We start from the raw sequence: 22,099 nt of genomic DNA on the forward strand, positions 1-22,099 counted from the left end.
CACCAGAGGCTGGATTAAGACAATCAGTCTAAGGGCTTGAAGCCTCCCCTGTCCAGGCCCCTGGGGGTGGCTGTGGCCCAGGAGAGGCCCCAAGCAGCTCGTGACTCTGCCTGGCCGGACAGACTGCACAAGCCACAGGTCTGTCGGGGAGGTGGACTCTAGAAGTGCGGAAGCCTGTCCCTGTCCAGGCTGCTGGCAGGGGATGGGATAGCCTTCTGACTTCCTACTGCCCACCATCTCCCACCAGGCAGCCACCTGGTCCCCAGATCACAACTCACCGCTGGTGGCACTCCCAGCCTGGCCGCCCCGCTCCTCTTTGAGCTCTCGCCCTGGGCCTGCAGGTGGGCTGCTCCCTGCTTGGTCCAGCCTGTTCAGCGTGGCGGCAGCAGCCTTCTCCTCTCTGGCTCTCTTGTCCCCTCCTGGAGATAGAACAGGACAGATCTGCCATTTCCCACCAAGTGCCCACCTGGGGGGCGTGGTCAGGTATCCCAGAACTTGCCAAGCTCTTCTGGGTCCTCCCTGGGGACACATCTAAACAATGGTTTGTTCAGTCAGTGTGGTCATTGGACACATCATTCCCCAGGCGCCAGTGCTGTGCCTGGCCGCCCGCGGGCACTGGGAAAACAGCAGCAGCAGTTTCTGCCTATGGGGGTGCACCGACTGACAGCCCCCATGTGTAAGTAGGATGTTGACCACGGGAGAGGAACAAGGTCCCCTGAAAGTGTAGAGCATTTGGCCCACAACAGACAGCCAAGGGCTTCTGAGGACGTCAGGGGAGAGTATAAAGTGGGAGGTGGCGGCTGCAGGAGGCGTGGGAGGTGGCGTGGGAGCAAGCCCCACCCACGTGCACGGGCAGCCACCTAGGTGGCTCCCTGTACCCTGCTGGCAACAAACTGGACAGGGCAGCAGAGGGCCCTTCTCAGACAAAACTGCAGCCAACGCTCACCAGCTCCCCACAGTGGAGGAAGGGCAGATGAGGAAACTGAGACCCAGGGAGGTGACCCTGAGTTGGAGGCAGGCTTTACTGAGAGCCAGAGTCTCAGGCTGTCTGTTCATAACAAGCTGCCTGTACTCTGACCTTCCGCGGTCAAGGCCTCTGTATGTTCCCCAGCGCTGGTGGCCGGCTCGGCGAGTGACTTGAGGGCATGGCATGCTGTGATGACATCCTGCATCTGGAGGAAGTTGGCCACGGCCAACACATCGTCCACGTTCTCGGGGCTCAGGCTCAGCTTAGCTGTGTACATGAATTCCAGCACCTGCCCCAAGCCTGCCAAAGATAGGAAAGCCACGGTCACAGACCCACCTCAAGGCGGACACCAGCAGCCCGTCCAGCCCTCCACTCAGTATGGCAAGGCCAAGGAGTTCTGAAAAGCTGAGTGGCAGGCCATCGCCTTCTCCTGAGCTGGAGGGTGGGCAGCTGGGGTCAGCCCAGCAGACAGCCTCCCAGAGGGGACAAAGGGTGGGAAGGCCACCCTGCATGCTCTAGGCCCAGGCACTGCACTTCACCGCTGGAGGACTCTCCGGTCCACCTGTGTCAGCATCAGCTTCCTTGGGGTTCTGCCACCACCGCCACCTAACCTCCAGGCCAGGCTCCTGATCTCTGCAGGTCTCAGTTGCTACCTCCATAAAACGGGAGGGTAACACCTCGCCCCATACCCCTCACTCTGTTATGCCAGGCTGGGAGCCCAGACCAGGACCCGTTCCCTCCTACTTCCAGCCCGTGTCCTGGCCTCCCTGGCACCACTATCACCCCACTCCTAGCACAAAAGGAGTCCTCGACAAGTCGCCCTGACCCTGTGGGGTACCTGCCGCGTTACTGATGTCCAGGTGCACCACGTCCTTCTGGTCCACAAAGAGCATCTTGAAGTACTCGCTGCAGGCTGCCAGCACCGCCTTGTGGGCCTTGAAGTCAACACCGTCCACTACAAAGGTGCAGTCACACAGAAGCCCCAGCTGCCGCTGCTGGTTCAGCTGCTCCAGGACGTGCTGGCTGTGCTGGGGGAAGTCCATGGCTGCAGGATGCCAAGGGCCTCTGTTAGCACCGAGAGAGGCACCAGCACCCTCACCCCACCAAGCTGCCCGATGAGATTCGGGGAGGAGATAGAGAATGAAACCAGGGCGAGGCGCTTCTCCCGAGATGGGGCTGGCTCTCTGCTGAGTCGAGATGGGCACAGGCTCCCTACTCCAGGTCCACCAAACAGGGATGTTCCAAACCAGAAAGCACCCAGGGTCCAACACCAAACACTATCCTTGTGTCTTACCAGATGATGATGTTAAAGAGTCACAAAAGCAAACAACAAAACCCTGCTGTTGTGATTTTAACGAAGAAAGGACATTGGTCAGGTTAACATTTTCTACGAAAAGAATATTACCACAAAATCTCAGAAAAAGACGGATGTCCAACGGGGCCCATTTAGCCTTAAGACCCTTCTACTTTGTGTTTTGTCACAGACAAGTGAAATGTCTTGGGAAAACAACAAGGTGGCCCTTGTATCACTTATCCTTTTAGTTCTACACTGACTAGGTACAGAGCTCAGTCCCTCTCCGACCGCACCCACGGGCTCGGGGCAAGCTCCCTTGCCCTGCAGAGCTGGGCCCTCTAAGCAGGGCTTGCTCAACCTTTCTGATTCACAAACTCTGGGAACTACATAAGGCTGAGGAGTCACCTGCCACCAGAAACCTCTGACCTGCTGACTTTCCCAGGAGAAACTGGAACTCCAATCGTGATCCTAAGAGCTGCTGGCCTGGCTAGTTCCTCTGTCAAGGGCCTCACTTAATGCCTGGAAATCTCACAACCATCTCAAGAAATGTGCTCAGAAAAATTCCCTGGCCTGGAGCCCAATTATCATGAGCTGCACAAACCATGACTAAATAAGTATCTAAACTAGCTCGCCTGCCACCCAGCACTGCTGCAGGGTCCACCTCAAGACCGGCAATTTACTAGGAAAAACAAGCAGGGCTTCCTTTCTAGAAAGGAACAATTTTGGAAAGTTTCAAAATAAAACCCAGCACCCACTGCACCCACACTCTATGGATGAGCAGGGAGGCTGTGGTGCCAGCCCAGGATCTCAACAGTGCTGATGGTTGTTTACCAGCTGCTCCAAAACCGGGTCTGAAACCCAGCAGAGGACACGTCTGTCAGAGCTGCTCCTGGGCAGGTGAGGAACCTCAGGGCTCTCTGCGGGGGTGCGGCAGCTCTGGCTGTTCCCATTACACCAGCCTCACGGGAGAGTCACTGTGCTGCAGCCTGGAGCTGCGGGGACCATGTGTGGCTGGCTGCTGGGATGAGCTGCTCCGAAAGCCACAAGTCAGTGCTGCAAGGCCACTCACTCCATGGTGTCTGGAAACCTCATAAGTAGGGGTATGTGCCAGCTGTGGCAGTGCACACCTGTAATCCCAGTGACTTGGGAGACTGAGGCAGGAGGATCACAAGTTTGAAGGCAGCCTCAACAACTTAATGAGACCCTGTCTCAAAAAACCAGAAAGGGCTGGGGAGGGGGCTCAGTGCTTAAACACCCCAGGTTCAATTTCCAGTCAAAAAAAAAACAAATACAAAGGCTGCAATGCAGCAGCTCAGTGGTAGAGCATTTGCCAAGCATGTGTGAGGCCCTGGGTTCGACTCCCAGCTCTGCAAAAGAACCAAACAGAAGAATATGTCTCCTGAGCTCAGGGCGTCACCCAACAAATGAGGCAAAAACATGGCAGTTGGGAGGGGCCCACAGCACAGCATCACAGCCTGAGTGGTGAGTTGCAAAGACCTGGACAACCCACTCTGTCCCCTCACACAGGCAGGGACCCTGCCCTGACCCTACCAGTTCTCCCACCAACGCCTGGGCTGGAGCTGAAGCATCTTCAGGGGAGAGTCAGAGGCTGCCTGAAGGCAAAAGGTGGCAGCCAGCCTCCATGCTTGCTGAGACCTCCCCAAAGCAAACTAGCCGTGGCTGCACAGGCCAGTGAGGGCAAACATTCTGCAGGCTTAGGACATCTCGTAAAGGCACCTCTTCCTCAATCCCTGGGAAGAGCCAGCTCCCGCTGGTGACCTGAAGGAATGCAGGGGAGAACCGCAGCTGCACTGGCCCTGAGCTTCAGACATGGTAAAGAACTGATATCCAGTTTCTAGGCTAAGTGCTCTTGCTGGAGTTCTGAGACCAGGACCTATTGTGGGTACACAACAGGCAAGAGGCACATGGAACCAAAGGCAGGAGGCAAGGACAGGCCCGGGCCATGCTGACCTGAGAGTGGAACAGGCATGTTAACACACAGGAATGTGCAGGTGTGTGAGCAAGTCCTGGTCTCAGATCCCAGTCACCCTCTCCCTCCTCCAGGAGCCCCAAGTAAACCACCTGTCAAGTGCAGAAAGAGGGAAACGAGGGTCCACATAGGGCAGAATCCTCAATCAGCTTCACAACTTGCACATGAGGCCCACACCCAGCTTTCCATGCAGGAGGCCTGGCTTTAGGAGTTGACCTGAGAACTGGGCTGGGAGGCGGTGTCTCCCGGGCTCAAAACTCTTGCAGAGCAGCAGCAAAACCCCTATAGGACACAGGGGTTCCAAGGTCCCACTGGCTGGGGCCTGAGGAAAGAAGGACCCTCCAGCAGGAAACTGGCCTGCCTTGCCAGGAAGATATACAGAGAGACTGCTGGCCACAGGAGCAAAGGCCTGCTGGCTTGTCTGGGACCCAATGCTGCAATGAGCTTTTGTGGTCTCACATGGAGCTCCTGGGGAAAAGGTGTCAAAGCCCAGCCAAACTGCCTTCCTGAGCTTGAAACACCAGCGGGGGAGCTAGGTGTGTGCCCTTGTTTTTAGAAGACCAGTAGAGGCTCCCAGGATAGGGTGGCTGGTGGCCTGTCCCTCTAACTCCCTCCCTCCCTCCTGGTACACATACACTAAAATAACTGTGTGACCCACACACCACTGCGCACTGACGCCAGCCCGCCCTTCACAGCAGCACGCACACCAGAGGTGGGATTCTCCCCAAATGCGGGTGTCAGGAGGAGAAAAGCAAGGCCTCTGATTCTTCCAAGGCTGTTCCAACAGAGACACCTACAAGGAGTCAAAGACAGAGAAGAGAAAGAGGAATGGATAAAAGGGAGGAGAAAGAAGCAAGAGGAGGGAAGGGATGGCAGGAGAGGAGAGAAGTCAAACAGGGAGAGAAGACACAGCAGGCTCATGTGAGTAGCAGCTCAAATAGATGCCCAGCACATCTGTGAGGAGCCCATGGTGTGATAGCAGCCATATCCAAATGATGTCACCTGCAGAAGCAGCCCAGTGATCTCTACAACTGAACAGCTCCCTCCCCCAGGCCACACCAGGGAAGGTGAGATGCTGCTGACCTGGTCCTTCTCCCAGAGGGGCTGAGCGGACTAGGCAGCAACCCATCTCCGGATCCACAGGCCATTCACAGGAGGACACCAGGACAGCCAAGCTTAGAGAGGCAGGGGAAAGGGCAGAGCGGCAAAGATGATGGGTCACGCACAGGACCAAGAGCATATGTAGCCCTGTCCTGGGTGCATGCATGAAGGGTCACCTCAAACCAAAGCCACAGGAATAAGATCAACAGCCAGTCACTCCCCACACTACCAGGCCTGCTGCCCTTCTAAGTGACAGTGACGAGACTGCTCCATCAGAAGGCTGCACCCACCAGCCACCCTGGAATGCAGGTCTTTCACTCAAGGACAGGTGCAGGGACCCCCACATTCCTCTCCTGCTTGACTGGTGATAAATGTGGGTGCTAGTCAAAAGTACTTCTAAAGTTATACTCCATGTATGTATAATGTGTCAAAATACACTCTATTGTCATGTAGCTCTAAAAAGACCAAATTTTTAAAAATGGAGGAACGATTTAAAAAAATTAAACTCAAATCGTGGCTCATTTGTTGAAAGAATATTTTTTTAAAATGTCTTTATTTTATTTGTTTTTATGTGGTACTAAGGATCGAACCCAGTGTCTTACACATGCTAGGCAAGTGATCTGCCACTGAGCTACACCCCAGTCCCGAGAATATTTTCTTTTTTGCCGGGCGCAGTGGCACACACCTTTAATCCTAGAGGCTCAGGAAGCTGAGACAGGAGAATCTCAAGTTCAAAACCAGCCTCAGCAACTCAGTGAGGCACTGTCTCTAAACAGAATACAAAATAAGACTGGGGATGTGGCTCAGTGGTTGAGTGCCCCTGAGTTCAATCCCTGGTACAAAAAAAAATCTTTTTAAAACAATTTGCCTCAGGATTCTTGAAAATTTTGATTCTTTCATTTATATGAAATACTACTGAATTTTTAAAAAGCAGATTTATAATAAATGTACTGGAAGTTTAAAAAAAAAAAAAAAAGACCCTTTGTACTGGAAGTTAAAAAAAAAAAAAAGACCTTAGAGCGTTTCAAGCCCCATGTCTTCCTTTTAGATGCAGAAAATGCGTCCCCATACAGCCAGAGGAATGAGAAGTTGTGGCCCAATTGTGTACACTGTCAAAAATGCAGTCTGCTGGCATGCATAACCAATTAGAAAAAAAACTTTAGAGCCCCCAAATGACACCTGGCTTCCCAGGAACCTCAGCCACTCAGACTGACGTGACTTTTCGATGCTAAGTCCTGACTGCAATCAAGTACCATTCCCCAGTGCCGCCTCCACTGGCTCAGTTTTTATCCCTGACTAATGGGCGGCAGGGTTCAGAGCTGGGTGCTCTCCTGATGACCAACAGCGTGACTGGACCCAGCCCTGGGGCCCTCATGAAGAATTCTCTGGGACGCATTTGAGGGACACCTCAGTGTGTCTTCAGACAGGCACAATGGACATTCTGTTGATCAGAGAATTCAGACATGGACAGATGGGCCCTGACTCTGTTCCTCCATCCCTGCCAGGGCCCCCTCACCTCCTACGGAATTGGGATGGGTCCAGCAAGGACTCTAGTAAATAGGGTACAACCAGATCTGGATCTTAAGGTGCCTGAGGACCTGGCTGCCATGTTGCTGGGGAGCCCAAGCTCTCCTGTTGGAAATCACGAGCAGTAGCTCTGAAGAAGACCCTGACCCGGAGAGGCCATGCGACTCACCAGGGCTCTGGAATGAGAGAGATGCTTTCTTGGACCTCCCAGCCCAGATGCCCACCAAATGTTGTCGCATGAATGACCTCACCATCATCCCAAGATGTTAAACAACTGCCCAGGAAACCCACAAACTGTGAGAAATATAAATCACTGATGGCTTAAGCCACTAAGTTTGGGAGGTCTGTGCATCAAGGGACAACTGAAACAGATGGCAAAGCAGTCAAAACAGTGGACCAATCAACCACAATCCATAGGAGGGCCCCTCTGCTGGAGAAGGGCAGTGGGGCTCTTCTGAGGCACTGGGCACGTTCTATTACTTTGCTTGGATATCTAGATGCATAATTTAAACTCAACCTGGGGCTGGGAATGTGGCTCAAGCGGTAGCGCGCTCGCCTGGCATGCGTGCGGCCCGGGTTCGATCCTCAGCACCACATACAAACAAAGATGTTCTGTCCGCCGAAAACTAAAAAATAAATAAATAATTTAAATTAAAAAAAAAATAATAATAAACTCAACCTGTACGTTCTGTGCACTTTCATATGCAGACCTTTCAAAATTCAATGAAAAAACAGTTCAGTTGCAGACTTGCTCCAGCCATGGCATGGGGCCACATGCAAAGACCAGCTGCTCCGGTCAGCGCCCAGCAGCTGCAGGATGGTGAAGTTCAGCAGAGCTACAACAGCAGAGAAGGTGCGCCTGGGTGGGGCCTGGGCATGGTGCTGCTGAACCGCCTCATTTGCCTTCAGGCCCAAACCACGCACAGACTACCTGTGAGGAAGGTTCCACTTGGATCATGAAACCCACTCCACGCAGTTCAATAGGTCCCTCCAGTAACAAAATGGCATTTAGAGTGTCCTCAACATGCCCAAAAGAACAAGGCCAAGCAGGGCACACTCTGGACACCAGAAAACTAAGAATGCAGCCACAGTGAGCTGTCAAGTTCCACGCTGCTGCCTCTGGGAAGCAGCAGGCCTGGAGCTCCGCCTGCAGCCTACCATAGGCAGGCCCTGGCAGTGTCTCCAATAACAAGTGGCCTACGGGAGGATTTAACACATTTGTTACAGGGACAAAGAATGGAGGCAGCTGGTCACTGTGGAACATGCCTGCAATCCCTGCAACTCGGGAGGCTCAGAAATGTGGATGGCAGGATCAAGGTCAGCCTTGGCATCTTAGTGAGACCCCACACAACTCAACAAAACCCTGATTCATAATAAAAATAAAAAGGGCTAGGGATGTGGCTCAGTGGTAGAGTATCCCTGGGTTCAATCCCCAGTCACTAAAAAAAAAAAAAAAAAGCACAGCCAGGAAAGGAAGAGATTACATGTCAATGAGGAGGCCCTCTACTCTCCCTTCCTCCTCACTCTGGCAGCGGCTTGAGGTAGCTTATATGAATTTGTATATACCAACACTTGACAGTGGTGCATGGCTGTAATTCCAGCTACCTGGGAAACTGGGCAGGAGGACCACAAGTTTGAGGCTAGCCTAGGCAACTTAGCAAGACCCTATCTCAAAACAAAAAGGGATGGGGACATACCTCAGTGGTATAGCACCTGTGGGCTCAATCCCCAGTGCCAAAAAAACAAAAGAACAACATAGGTAAAAAGTCAGGTACAGGACCCAGGGCCTGGTGTGTTGTCAGCACTCAACCAACTATTGTCACCAGGAGGCAAGAGATGAAGAGTGCAATTTTTTTTTTATAAGGCCAAAGACTTTATCAGATGATTTCTATGTCCCTTTTATACCGGATGCCTTAGGGGTAGTCAATAACTGTATGATGACTCCACCCTGTTAGAAAGGCATAATCATAACCCATTATTCCTTCTAAATGCAATCTGGGAAAATCCCAGAACACCATTAGCAAGAAAAGAGGGAGGGAGGGAGTCCAGGGAGGAGGTGCTGAGCAAAGAGCCACTCAGAGCCACTTTCTCTGCTGGGAGGCACTTTACATCAAGCAGCTGTTCTGCTAAGCGCTCTGCGTGCAGCGACCTCCCCAGAGTGCGCAGAGACCCCACAGAGCACAGCTCCATCTGGAGTCGAGTGGACACCTTTCAAACATGAAACATTACCCAGATTATTAGCAAGCACTCAGCCAAACTGCCACACAAAGGGGCACCATTAGGCCAGGAAACAACTGGCCTACCACAAGAAGATGCTGAGCTTCACATCCATAGCCTCTGGTTCCCACAACAGGTCACGCCCAGCTCCAGCCTCCACAGGAACACAGCCAAGCCTGTCCAAGTGCCCTGAGGAACCTGAGAGCAGGTGGGAGAAGTCACCTTTGGGCTGCCAATGACTTGGCATTCCTGATCTTCTAGAAATACAGGTGGGTCAACAAACTCAAGCCAAGGAAATGGAAGTTCCAAGCCAGCCTTGTGACCTTGAAAGCTACCCACCCAATCCACCACCCACCCAGGTGACAATCTCTCCCTTTAGGTGTGACCTGGCAGGGAAGCAAACAGCAGCCAACCCAGCCTAGTGGGTTGCCCAGCAAACATTCTTCTTATATTAAGATCGTGTAGGACGTGGGCACATCTGAGCTTTCCTCCCCTCACCCCCAGCCACAAGTACTGAGAGCCTGAAATGACACTGTGCCACCTCATCTTCCTGCCAGCATAGAAAGCCCACTGTCAGGTGTGGGTGCTTATTTCTCCCTCACAGCTGCTCAGAGCTCTAATCCAGGACCCTGCTCTAAAGAAGTTACAGATGGAGGTGACAAACAGACCTGGAAGAGAGCAGAGAGCAGGCCTTTTTGAGTTGTGTAACTCAATGTCAACATTCCCTAGACCCTTATGAAATGACAATTGTGGGGGCTGGGGTTGTGGCTCAGGTAGAGCACTCGCCTCGCATGTGCGAGACCCTGGGTTCGATCCTCAGCACCACATAAAAAAATAAACAAGTGTTAAAAAAAAAAAAAAAGAAATGACAGTTGTGCTTTGGTACTTGTTAATCAAGTGAACTGACAAAATCCACTCTAACAATGAACTTCTGAGCTATCAATCACAAGCACATCCATGTGCACTGTGGTTTGGATGTCTGCCCCCTCCAAAACCCACACTGAAATTTAACTGCCAAGGTCAAAGTATAAAGAGGAGGGGTCCTTAAGAGGCCATCAGGCCATGAAGGTGCTCTGCTTTCCTGCTGGATCAATGCTGTTACAGCAGGAGTGGGCGCCTGGCAGAAAGGAGGAGGCCCGGCACCCCTCCTCAGTCTTGCACCCCCATTTCCTTCCCACTTCTGCACAGGAAACTGCAACTCGGAGGCCCTCACCAGATGCTGGCACCTTGATATTGGACTCACCAGCCTCCAGAACTGTGAGGGTTTTTGTTTTTAAATCACCAGACTGTGGTATATTATACGCAACACAAGACAGACTAAGACGATGGCCACCTGAGAAACGATTCTACATGGTAGGTGGGAGATGTTCCCAGCACACAGAGGGCCAGAGGGTGACATCCTTACTCCCATCTGCTGCGCTGCTCCTGGGGCTCTGCAGCCACATAAAGAGCAGAACAAAGACTACCAAGCTGCACAAGCACTGGGAGAGCTTCTTCAGCTCATCTGAGGTGCTGAGTGAGGACTGTGAGCCTCACCGGGAAGACAGTAAGAAGTCCATACAATATGTAAAACAGTATGTTCGACCTCCCAGGTGCTGTGGAGAAAGTTAGAGCAAGCTGAGAGGGGAGGGGGCAGGTGGGGAGGGAGTCAGCGCTGGCAACAGAGGGCTGAGGGCTCCCAGCTCTGAGGGGCACTCTGGACTGGACTTTCCCCTCAGTGCACTGGAAGGCCCTGGGAGAGCTGAGAACACAATGGTGGCATTTTCAAAGGGCCACTTTGACTGCAGCAGGAGAGAGACTACAAGGGGGCCAGGGTGGAGACAGGAAGGCTACACAGACCACTGCAGTGGGTGCAAGAGATGGTGGATGGTGGCACCCTCACCCAGGTGGCAACCGAAGTGCTTGGATCAGGGTTGTGTTTGGCTGAACCAACATCATTAGCTGACCCAGTCGACATGGACTAGGAGAAAAGGGAAGGAGTCATGGGGACCTGGAGGATTGGGCCTGAGCAGCTGGCAGAGCTGAGGAAGACTGGGGGAGTCTTCCATGGAAGAGTCGAGCTCTGCTGAGGCCAGCCCGTGCAGACAGTGAAGGGCGCAGACACTGGATGAAGAAGGGAAAAGGTCAACAGATTCGGGATCCAAGGGCGAGCGCCTGAGTCCTGCTCTATCTAGTACCTGACCGAGTGACTTCAGGCAAGAGCTTTAGATGGCTCACCCATAAAACAGGAAAACCACAAAAAGATGATGACCGAGCACTCGCCAAGACGAAAGGCAAACAGGAAGTCTGCCCAGGCCTGGCAAGAGTGAAGCCAGATACTGCGCCTTCACACAGGCCTGCAGTGAAGGGAAGGTGAGCCCATAAAGCAGAACGAACCAGGCACTCGAGGGAGTGCTCAGCCAGTGAAGCCAGGGCTCACCTCCCACAACACCCCATCAAGCCTTGCAAAGGCAGCCCGGCAGGAGAAGGCAGCAAGGGCTGAGCCTCACCCTTGGGACCATCCGCCCAGGAGAAAGACAATCTGATGAGCGGGTGACATGGCACCTGGCTGCATCTAAAGAGACGTGTGAGCAAAGGCTGTGCAGGCAGGGGAGGCATGAGCCACGGAGCAGGAGCATGACAAAGATTGGTGGGCACATGGGGGGACCAGGTGCAGGTGTGACTGCCACACCAGAGCTAGATCGTCCTCTGCAGTTGGTGAGCAGAAAGCAGAGTGGAGATCAGAAGCACACAAGCAGGCTGGGATGCCCACAGCACTGGACCCTTGGGAGGGGAAAAACAACAGTGTCCCACTCCTGCCCCACTAGCACTGGGAGGGTCCAGCCAGGACCTAGAACTCAACACACTCTTCCATGGGTCTGAGCAGCCTATAAGAGGGGCCTCCCACAGAGGACCACATGACCCGCAAAGGCCAAGTGCCTCTTCCGGCGGGGGTGCTAACACCCTCAGTGATAGTCAGCTCCCTCCTCACAGAAGCTGGCCACGCTGCTGTCCAGGCCACAGCCAGGCCAAGAGTCACAGCTCTGACTTACACTTGAGAGAAGATACCCACACCCACATCTCCAGAGGGCGCAGGAGCCAACGGTAATGCACTTTTTTGTTTTACCACTTGTACATACTATTAAAAAATTTAAAACTGAGGATGTTAAGAAGGAAGAAAAGAGATACAGAGAGAATACCCTGAGTCAGGGATCTAAGTCCTTCATTTCTAGCCACTATAAATCCTTTAAGACATTTTCTACAAGACCTGGTGACCAAAAATTTATCAATAGGAAAAAATTCCTCATAGAGGAAATAGAAAAGTGTGATTTGCAGAGAATGTGTCACTTAGGAAACTCTGAGTAGAAATGCCTTCAGGGGACTCCCCTAGAGAACAGGTGGCACCCTCGTTTTCAGGCCCACATGAAGCCCTGTGATGCTGGGAGCCGGGAGCCGTGTACACCCCAGGCTCACAAGCCCCAGCACCAGCCAAAGCCTCCACCTGTCCATCCCAGGATAGGTGAGCACCTCAGGCAAGAGCACATGCACCTCGAACCTTGACTGGCGACCTATAAGATGGGGATGACAGGAAGTTTCCTATGTGGTGGAGTGGCTCCTGGCCGTCGGCATCATTACTTCCCATGCCAGCAATGGGAACCTGCTGCTCTGATCCTGTCCTCTCTTCCAAATGTGGATGTAAAAATCTCATCAGGTCCAGGTGCCCATCTCAGGTGAAGTTTCCACCTGCACTGAGACCAGGAAAAGGCCCAAGGGATGCTCACTCTCCTGGCTCCACGGTAATGAGGTTTTCACTGAGGAGACAGAGCGTGACAATCCCAAAGAGAGAGAGCACAGCAATTCCAAAGGAGGCACAAGTCCTGTGGCGGATGGAGAAGCCAAGCCAAAGAAAAAAGGAGGTTAAATACAGACTGGAAATGGATGGAGGAGGACTTCAACGTGACACATGCTCTTCCCTCGACTGACTTTCCCTGAGTTTGTATCCTCATTAGGATTAGGTGACTGCTAAGGTCCTTCAAGTGCTAAGATTTAATAAACACTGAACAAATGAATGCTTTCTTTAGTGAGATTACAGATTACAAAGATATGAATTTTAAGTATAGTAGATATCATGTGAATGACAATAAAAAATTAGCTATTTACCTAGTACCCAGCAGATTTTTTTCATTTAAAATTTTTCCTACAGTATGAAAGACTTCCAACTGTGAACATGAACTACATAGGACATAAATACCAACTATGAAATATATGGTAGATGTCAACATCAAATGTTACATTTATCATTCCAAACAGGATTAAACTAAGTAAAGATTTTGTAAAACTTAACTGAGAAAGACTAGGGGTATAGCTCATGGTAGAACACTTGCCTAGCATGTGTGAGATCCAAGGGTCAATTCCCAGCACCACTCACACACACACACACACACACACACAAAAAAAAAAAAAAAAAAAAAAAAAAACCTGATTAGGAAATCTAAACAAGTAAAAAGATATCTTAAATATTCTGGGGATCTCAAAACCTTAAGTTACACCTACATAAAAAAATGGTCAAGAACTTGATGTCTCAATTTCCAATAATTTCTAAAAGGCACAGGGCTCATCAGATGCAGATGATGCAGATGATATAATATGGTAGCCCTACAGATAAGCAGAGGCTGGGCCTCCATACTTGCCCTGGAACTAACCATGCTACTGACCTCTGCCTTCTAAACCCCACCACCTATGAACCCCTAAGCTGCGGGAAGCCTTGCAGTGGGTGACCTGCAACCCTGGCACTCTGTCAGCCTGCCACTTTGAAGTGCAAGCTTCTGAGAGAAACTCAGAAACCACCCATGTGCTGCCTAGCTCCTGGTCCTAAAACAGTGAGAGCAGGAGAGAGTTGAGACAGACTCCAGGACCATGCCTGCTCTGAGACACGCAGGCTGGTCAAGTTAGGGGCTGCTGCAGTGAGCAAGACCCACAAACTATGCTTAGGGTGTGAAAGACTAGAAACCTAAATGTGCAGTTTCATTCAATTTCTACTCTTCTCAACTTCCTGAACACAAATATCAATGTGAAGAGAATGTTTCTAGCCCAAGCAGTAAATACAGGGCAATAGCCCTGAAATACAAAAGGCCTTTGAAACCCAGAAAGGCCGTGTCCACACAAAGCTACTCACACCAGGCTACTCAAGCGGCTGAGGCAGGAGGATCTCAAGTTGGAGGCCAACCTGGGTGACTCAGCAAGACCCTGTCTCAAAATAAACTAGAAAGGGCTGGGGGTGTAGCTCAGTGGTACAGTGCTTGTCTGGCATGTGCAAGGCCCTGGGTTCCATCCCCAGCAAATGGGAAAGAGAAAAGACATCATGAGTCCTGTAAAAGAATGTTGGTGGGGGCTGGGGGGTGGCTCAAGCGGTAGCACGCTTGCCTGGCATGCGTGTGGCCCGGGTTCGATCCTCAGCACCACATACAAACAAAGATGTTGTGTCTGCCGAAAAACTAAAAAAAATAAAATATTAAAATTCTCTCTTTAAAAAAAAAAAAAAAAAGAATGTTGGTGGAACAGTGTGACCGTGCCCTGAGAAAACTCGGCTCTCGGCTCTGCTAGTAATAAGCTCCCCATACTAAACACTCAAAGGAAGTGACTAGCAAGAGAAATCTGTAGGCTCCTGTTTCCCAAGGGCAGTGGAGAGGTCACTGCCAACTGAGACCACAAAGAGAACAACTGCAAGAGCTGCTGGGGAACAGACCCGCAGAACGCTTCCCACGCACGTGCCACCTCAACAGTGCTTACAGTGATCCTAAGAAGGTGGCATTAGCATGGTCACCCTACTGTACAGATGAGCAAACAATGGCTTACAGAGGCTGTCGCCTGACCTAGATCTGCCACCATGCCCAGATTCATGGCCAAGTCTGTCATACTCTAAAAACTGTGCTCCTTCTACTGAAGAACAAAACTTTCGTGGCTCAACAGATCCTTAATCAGTCCCCAAAGGGCAAATTCTGCCATGAACAGGTACCTGCTAACCCCTTTCCTTGTACTAATGAGTGTTATGAAATATAAAATCTGATATTTAGAGTTTGCTGCTACCAAATGAAATACAAAATTAAAACACAAAACATCTGAGTTTCTGGAAGCACTGCATGCCAGGGCCAACTCTTACCCACAGCAAACAGCTACAGAAGCTGAAGAAATGATTATAAAGTACGTTTGTAAATGCATCACAGAAATACCAAATCAGTAAGCAATACAGAGAGGTCAAATGAAACTAAAAGGCTGGAATCTAGAGAGCAAGGGGCGCTCTGGAGGCTGGGTACGAAGAGCATTCACGGAACTGAGCAAGCGGAACGCCCCACCCCACCAGGAAGGAGGTCTCACGGGACCTCGGTGGGAAGAAGGCTGCACAGAAAACTGCCTCCTATCCTGGCACTGAATGGAGGAGGGAAAAAGCTTCCCCACCAATGTATAACCATTAGCCAGCCCCCAGATGGACGACAGTTCAAAATCTATTTTTTTTAACAGCCCAAATTTATAAATTATAAAAGATATTCCTCAGGCAGATGAAAAGTGATCCAGAAGGAAAGTATACGATGCAAGAAGGAAGGAGAAATAATGAAAGTCGTAAATAATAAGTGGATAAATCTAAACAAATACTGAACTAATGATGTCTTGTAAATTTTTAAACAGAACTAAAACCCACACCTACAACATAAAAGTGAAGGGTGATCCTGGACACAGTGGCACACCTGCAATCCCAGCGACCTGGGAGAGGGTCACAAGTGCAAGGCCAGCCTCAGTAACTTAGCGAGACTCCGTTTTGTTTTGGTTTTTGAACCGGGGATTGAACTCAGGGGCACATGACCACTGAGCCACATCCCCAGCCCTTTTTTGTATTTTATTGAGAGACAGGTCTCACTGAGTTGCTTAGTGCCTCACTAAGTTGCTGAGGCTGGCTTTGAACTTGCAATCCTTCTTCCTCAGCCTCCCGTGTCAACAGGATGACAGGCACATTGCACTGCAACCAGCCCAAGACCCTGTTTTAAAATAAAAAATAAAAGGACTAGAAATGCAGCTCAGTGGTAAAGCACCCCTAGATTCAATCCCCTATACTGGGCAGAGGGGAAAGGGGGAGAGAAAAAAGAGCAAGTGATAGAAATTAAAGTGTTCTAAGGCCCTTAACTGTTTGAGTGTAAGATGTTAATAGTGACTAAAATTAAACTTTGTAAGTTATGAAATTCAAAGACATACTATGTTCATGGACAGGAAGGCCAAATAGGTAGAGTGGCTCAGAGGTAGAGTGCTCACCTAGCACGTGCAAGGCTCTGGGTTTGATCCTCAGCACCACATAAAAATAAGTAAATGAAAAATAAAGGTACTGTGTTCAAATACAACTAAAAAAAAATATTTAAAAAAAATGTTAAGGTGGTTATCCAAATGGATACATAATAAATTCAGAGAAATTTTAATAAAATATTGTCAAAAAATGTTACAGCACTTGACACACATGATCTAAAATGAATATGGGAAAACAAAGGCTCAGGACCTTACCTAATATCAAGAGTCATTATAAAATTATAGTGATTAAATCAATCTAGTATAAGGACACAGATAAAAGATAGTAAAAAGCCCATGAAGCTAGACCCAGTGGTGCACACCTGTAATCCCAGTGCTCAGGAAGCTTAGGTGGGAGGATCATGAATTAAAAAACAGCCTCCACAATTTAATAAGACCCTAAGCAATTTAGCAAGACCCTGTCTCTAAAAAAGAAACAAAAAGGACTGGGGATGTGGTTCAGTGGTTAAGTGCTCCAAGGTACTCCCCCCCCCCAAAAAAAAAAAAGCCGGGCACAGTGGCGCATGCCTGTAATCCCAGCACCTTGGGAGGCTGAGGCAGGAGGTTCGCAAATTCAAAGTTAGCCTCAGCAAAAGTGAGGCACTAAGCAACTCGGTGAGACCCTGTCTCTAAATAAAATACAAAATAGGGGTGGGGATGTGGCTCAGTGGCGAGTGTCCCTGAGTTCAATCCCCAGTACCAACAACCAAAAAAAAGTCCACGAACAGACCCACACATTTGTGAACACTTAATATATAATAATGGGTACTGATGACGGTACAGATAAAATTTGAGGAAAAGGATACAGTTTTTTAATAACTGGTACTGGGACAATTTGGTACATTCTTTTAAAAAGTGAAAATGAAGTCGGCCTCCATCTCACACCATACAGAAAAATAATAATAAATGGATTAAAGACCTTTATGTAAAAAGCAACACAATAAAACAACTGGAAGACAATATATGGGGAAACACCTTTACAAACTCAAGATAGAAAGTTCTTAAAAAGAAACAAAAAGTGCTACCTATAAAAGAAAGAAATGATAAAGTTAAGAATTTCTTCTCATCCAAAACGGGGGGGGGGGGCTGGAATGCAAAGACAAGCCATAAATTAGAAGCAGATAGTTCAGCTTTCCCTGTATGATTACAAAGAATCAGTATCTAAAATTTTTTAGACAATAACAGAAAAATTTACATGTAATTAAGAAATAACCAAATAGAAAAATAGCCAAAAGATTTAAGCAGATGTTTCAGAAAAAGTGAAGTGGGAATGATCAGCAAGTGTAAGAAAAGGTGCTCAGTCGGGTGTCGCAGCACAGGCCTGTTAATCCCAGCTACTCAGGAGGCTGAGGCAAGAGGATCACAAGCACAAGACCAGTCTGGCAATTTAGGGAGACCCTTCCTCAAAATAAAAAACGAAAAGGACTAGGGATATAGCTCAGTGTAGAATGTCCCTGGGTTCAGTCCCAGTACCAAAAAATAAGCAAGAAAATGATATAAGCACAATTCAGGGTGACCTGGGTTGGGGAGCACACAGACTCAGAAGGTCCTGGTGACACTTTTTTTTTAAGCTGGGTGATGGGGACAGAAGAGGTTCCTTGTATCCTTGTTCTTTATACAGAACATATTCTTTTCTACCTACCCAACATTTTTTTAAAAATATTTATTTATTTTTTAGTTTTCAGCGGACACAACATCTTTGTTTATATGTGGTGCTGGGGATCAAACCCGGGACGCACGCATGCCAGGCGAGCACGCTACCGCTTGAGCCACATCCCCAGCCCCCCCTACCCAACATTTAACAAAAGCAACTTATAAAATTAAACAACATTCTAAATAATGTTTTGATGCATGAAAGGCAGATGACCTTGTCACAGTAAACGAGGAAGTCCCTGCCAGAGGCCCCCCAATGTTGGGGACCACTGAAATGAGAAGGGCTTCACTCTCTGAGCTCTGGCTCTGAACTAGGAGCCAGCTGACATGACTGTGAAACTAGAGTAGTTCCTTCCCTCCAGAACAGGAAAGGGACTCCCCCAGCACCTTCAATGACAACTCCAGTGCAGCAAGTGGTCCAGGTGAGGTGGGGAGAAGCGCTTCTGCGGCCAGAGCTTTGATGCCAGAAGCTAAGCATGACCTTGAATCTGCAGTGAACCTGCTTTCTGGTCCACTCCCCATCTCAGCTGGATCCCACTCAGTCTCTGGCCACGACAGGAGCCAGTGACTCTCAATTCCAACCAGGCCTTCTCTTCCTTCTTCTCTTGCAAGCTCAAGCTCTGAGAACCACGTGACCCCAGTGCCTAACAAGTGTGTCCTAATCCACAAGCCCAAACCCTGATTTTCCAGGTGTATCTTGAGCTGACTATACTACTGGAGTCAACCTTAACTCACCATGGGCAGCCCAAGGTGCTCCTAGAGTGCCAGGCCATGCAGACACACAGCTCACAGACCTGTAGCACCTGCTGAAATCATTCTGTGCCAAACGCCGACTCCCTGACCTCTGACTCCAACCACATGCACTCACGGCAGCAGGAGATGTGAACTACATACTTGGCACTTTCTGTTTTCTCTAAGGTTGGGGTCCCTCCCTTTGTGGTACAAAATACCCAATGTCCTTAGGCCAAGCTACCCACACAGCACCGTCCTCTGGGGAATTCCTGACTGTGGAGAATGGGCCACCCGGTCCTCTCAGGCACTCTGCTGGCCCTAGGAAGGTCCCCCATGGAGGCTGCCCTTTCAGGGTTATGATCAAAAGTGCAAGACCAGCCTCAACAACTTCTCAATGGGATGCCAGGCCACCCGCCAGAAAAGCCTGCAACTGTGTGTACACGGGCACCAAGCCCAAGCCACCAGCTCTCTTCACACAGTCTTCCCTACACAGGTGCACAGACACAGTGTGACAGGACACACTGAAAGGGCTCAGGAGAGAAGGAGGGGGGCGTGATGGAGCTTCCACAGTCCACCCTCTCAACGCCCCGACTTCTCCACCTCCTGTGCCTATTCCCATCAAACACTGTTCGGCCCTCAGCTCTGCACACGCTTTCTTGCTCCGTCAGGGTCCTCTACAGACTCCCATGTCAACACAGTTGCCCAGCTGCCAGTCAGGAGGTCAGGGGCTCCACCAAGCACTCCACTGCATGACTTCATCAACAATTCCACCCAGTAAAGTTATGTCCCCACTGCTAACCCAGGAAACTGAGGTTGAGAGAAGTCAAGCACTTGGCCTAAAGCAGAGATAGCAAGTGTAGGAGTCAGATAGGAGTCAGGTACATCTGGCTTAGAAGTTCATGCTTCCAACCGCCACTTATGCTGGCGGATGGAAACATCTGGCAATGTCTGGAGACATTTTTGATTGTCACAACTGGGGGTGAGGCTAGGGATATACAGGATGACCCCAACAACAAAAACTCATCTAGCTGGGTACAGTGGCACATGCCTGTAATCCTAAGCCGCTTAGGAGGCTGAGGCTGGAGGATCAAAATTTCCAGAACAGCCTTAGCAACTTAGCAAGGCCCTTCTCAAAACTATAAAAGGACTGGGGGGGGGGGGGGGTATAACCCAGTAGTAGAGCACTCTCCTGGTATGCATAAGGCCCTGGGTTAGACTTCCAGTGCCAAAATAAAAGGGGGGGGGGGGAGACTCATCTGACCCTAAATGTCAATAACCCAAAGCTGAGGTACACTGCTCTACTTTAAAAAGACAAAAAGTCAGAGAAACCATCTTCTGGCTAAAATTCTCTTTGTTTAGGTCACAGTTCACCAGGTCTGCTCCTCCTACCACAGCCAAATACCCAAAATCCACAAGGTTCTCCTCTCTCTTCAACCAGTAGCTGCCCAGTCCTTCCTCAGCTGCAGTTCTTCCAGCCCCAACTGCAACTCCTCTTCTGCCAATCAAGGCTGCCCATGCACCAGCCAACACTACCTGAGCACCAGCTACATTCCCAGAGATATGCTATCTGGGGAATACCAAGATAAATAGGACCCTGTCCCTGCACCCAAGATGCAGGTGGCCCTACGGGAAGACACACAAGGAGACCTACAACTATAACTGAGGCAAGAATGCACTAAGAGAGGTCAGTGCAGGATGCCAGGAGACCACTGAGGGGCCACACTCAGCTGGGAAGCCGGGGATGGGGGAGGGCGGGGAGGCTCTGAACATGCTTCCTAGAAGCCTAGGATTGAGAAGGAATTAGGTAGAGAGAAATCTTCCCTTCTCAAAGACCCCTCACCAGACCTCTGAGGGTATGATCTCTGAGGATCCAGAAACCGATCACTTTAATTAGAACTCCTGGAGAATCCTGAGGAGAACAGAAGGCCACAGAACAGTCCTGGACTCTCCATGTACCAACTGGATAATTGATGCCTCAGGGAAGGACAGTCACTTGGCTTTCCTTCCTCAGTTCATCCCTACCTGGTTTTTCTGGCTCCGAACCATCCTGCTCTTTGCGGTGGGAGGTAACTGACATTTCGTAAGTGCCCACTGCACAGCAGCCCCTGTGAATTACCTGTCTGATCCCACACAACGCTCAAAACGTTCTGTGAGGTAGACAGTGTTATCCCTATTACAGATGAGGAAACTGAGGCTCAGCAGTGCAGAAACTGGCCCTGTGGACAGAGAGTCATTAAACAGGGCAGCAGGGATTCACACCAGTGACCAGAGTCCTCAGTGCCCATATCTATCTGAAGACACCTTTACCGTCATCAATTCAAAAATGTGTGTTTCACTAAATCTTCACCACCCAGGGCAGCCACGTCCCCGACAGCCAGGCCTCCTGTGCGTCCTCACCTCCTGACCAGGCCTCCCTGGTATTTCTTGCACTGTACTGTGATTATCCACGTGGCTGGGAGTGTCTTGCTTCTGGGATCCAATGTTACTCAGGTCCATGTTCCTAACACTCAGCACAGTGTCCAGTGCACAACAGGCCCAGGAAACAACGAATGAATGCATAAGCAAACCTGGGCTCTCTGGGCCCAAGCACCACAAATCGACCCCAAGCCAGAGCAGCCTGCCCAGGCAGACAGAGGCCTGGGGAGCAAGCCCAACCCTCCTTGGACTTCTGACAGTCAGTTTTCCCTCCAGCACTAGAACAGGTATGATTGGTTCTTTAGTTGAATATCAGATACCAAAACTGGTTTACGTTTGGGGACCATATTACATAACAATTTCTCTTTAAACCTTAGAACCTTAAAAAAAAGAGCATGACTCTTGCTCTGTCCCTTTTTTTTTTTTTTTTGAGAGAATTTTTTTTTTTTAATATTTATTTTTCAGTTTTCGGTGGACACAACATCCTTACTTTATTTTTATTTGTATGTGGTGCTGAGGATCGAACCCAGCGCCCCACGCATGCCAGGCGAGCGCATTACTGCTTGAGCCACATCCCCAGCCCTGCTCTCTCTTTTTGTCAGATGAAGTTCATACATGATGGCAGGAGATGAAGCAGCCAGTTTGGACCATGATATGGATGCCTGGGTTTGAGCAAGGACAGCCACATGATCAAGGGATCCCTGTTTCCAGATGGACCTCACAGAACAGTGAGACAACTACAGCTCTGAACTACAGATTTTCAGACAGTTAAAAGGTGAGGAGTAAATTTCTATTTTGTTTCAGTCTCTGTACTTGGGCTTGCTCTGTTGGAGCAGTTTATTTATTTCTAGTGCTGGGGATTGAACCAGTACTAAATAAATTGCTAGGCAAGTGC

General features: G+C 49.8%; 1 protein-coding gene across 1 annotated transcript in view; it reads right to left on the minus strand.

Moving 5' to 3' along the window:
- The window catches only part of Zbtb17 (zinc finger and BTB domain containing 17), a 28,961-nt gene that overhangs the window by 3,737 nt on the left and 3,125 nt on the right, over positions 1–22,099 (minus strand). The window contains exons 2-4 of the mRNA XM_027951958.2: positions 1,806–2,012; positions 1,079–1,267; positions 279–419 (exon numbers count right to left, since the gene is read on the minus strand). Coding sequence (XP_027807759.2) covers positions 279–419; positions 1,079–1,267; positions 1,806–2,012 — 537 coding nt within the window. The remainder of the gene's footprint in view (positions 1–278; positions 420–1,078; positions 1,268–1,805; positions 2,013–22,099) is intronic.

The sequence above is a fragment of the Marmota flaviventris genome, chromosome 10, assembly GCF_047511675.1.
Source record: "Marmota flaviventris isolate mMarFla1 chromosome 10, mMarFla1.hap1, whole genome shotgun sequence".
NCBI lineage: Eukaryota > Metazoa > Chordata > Mammalia > Rodentia > Sciuridae > Marmota > Marmota flaviventris.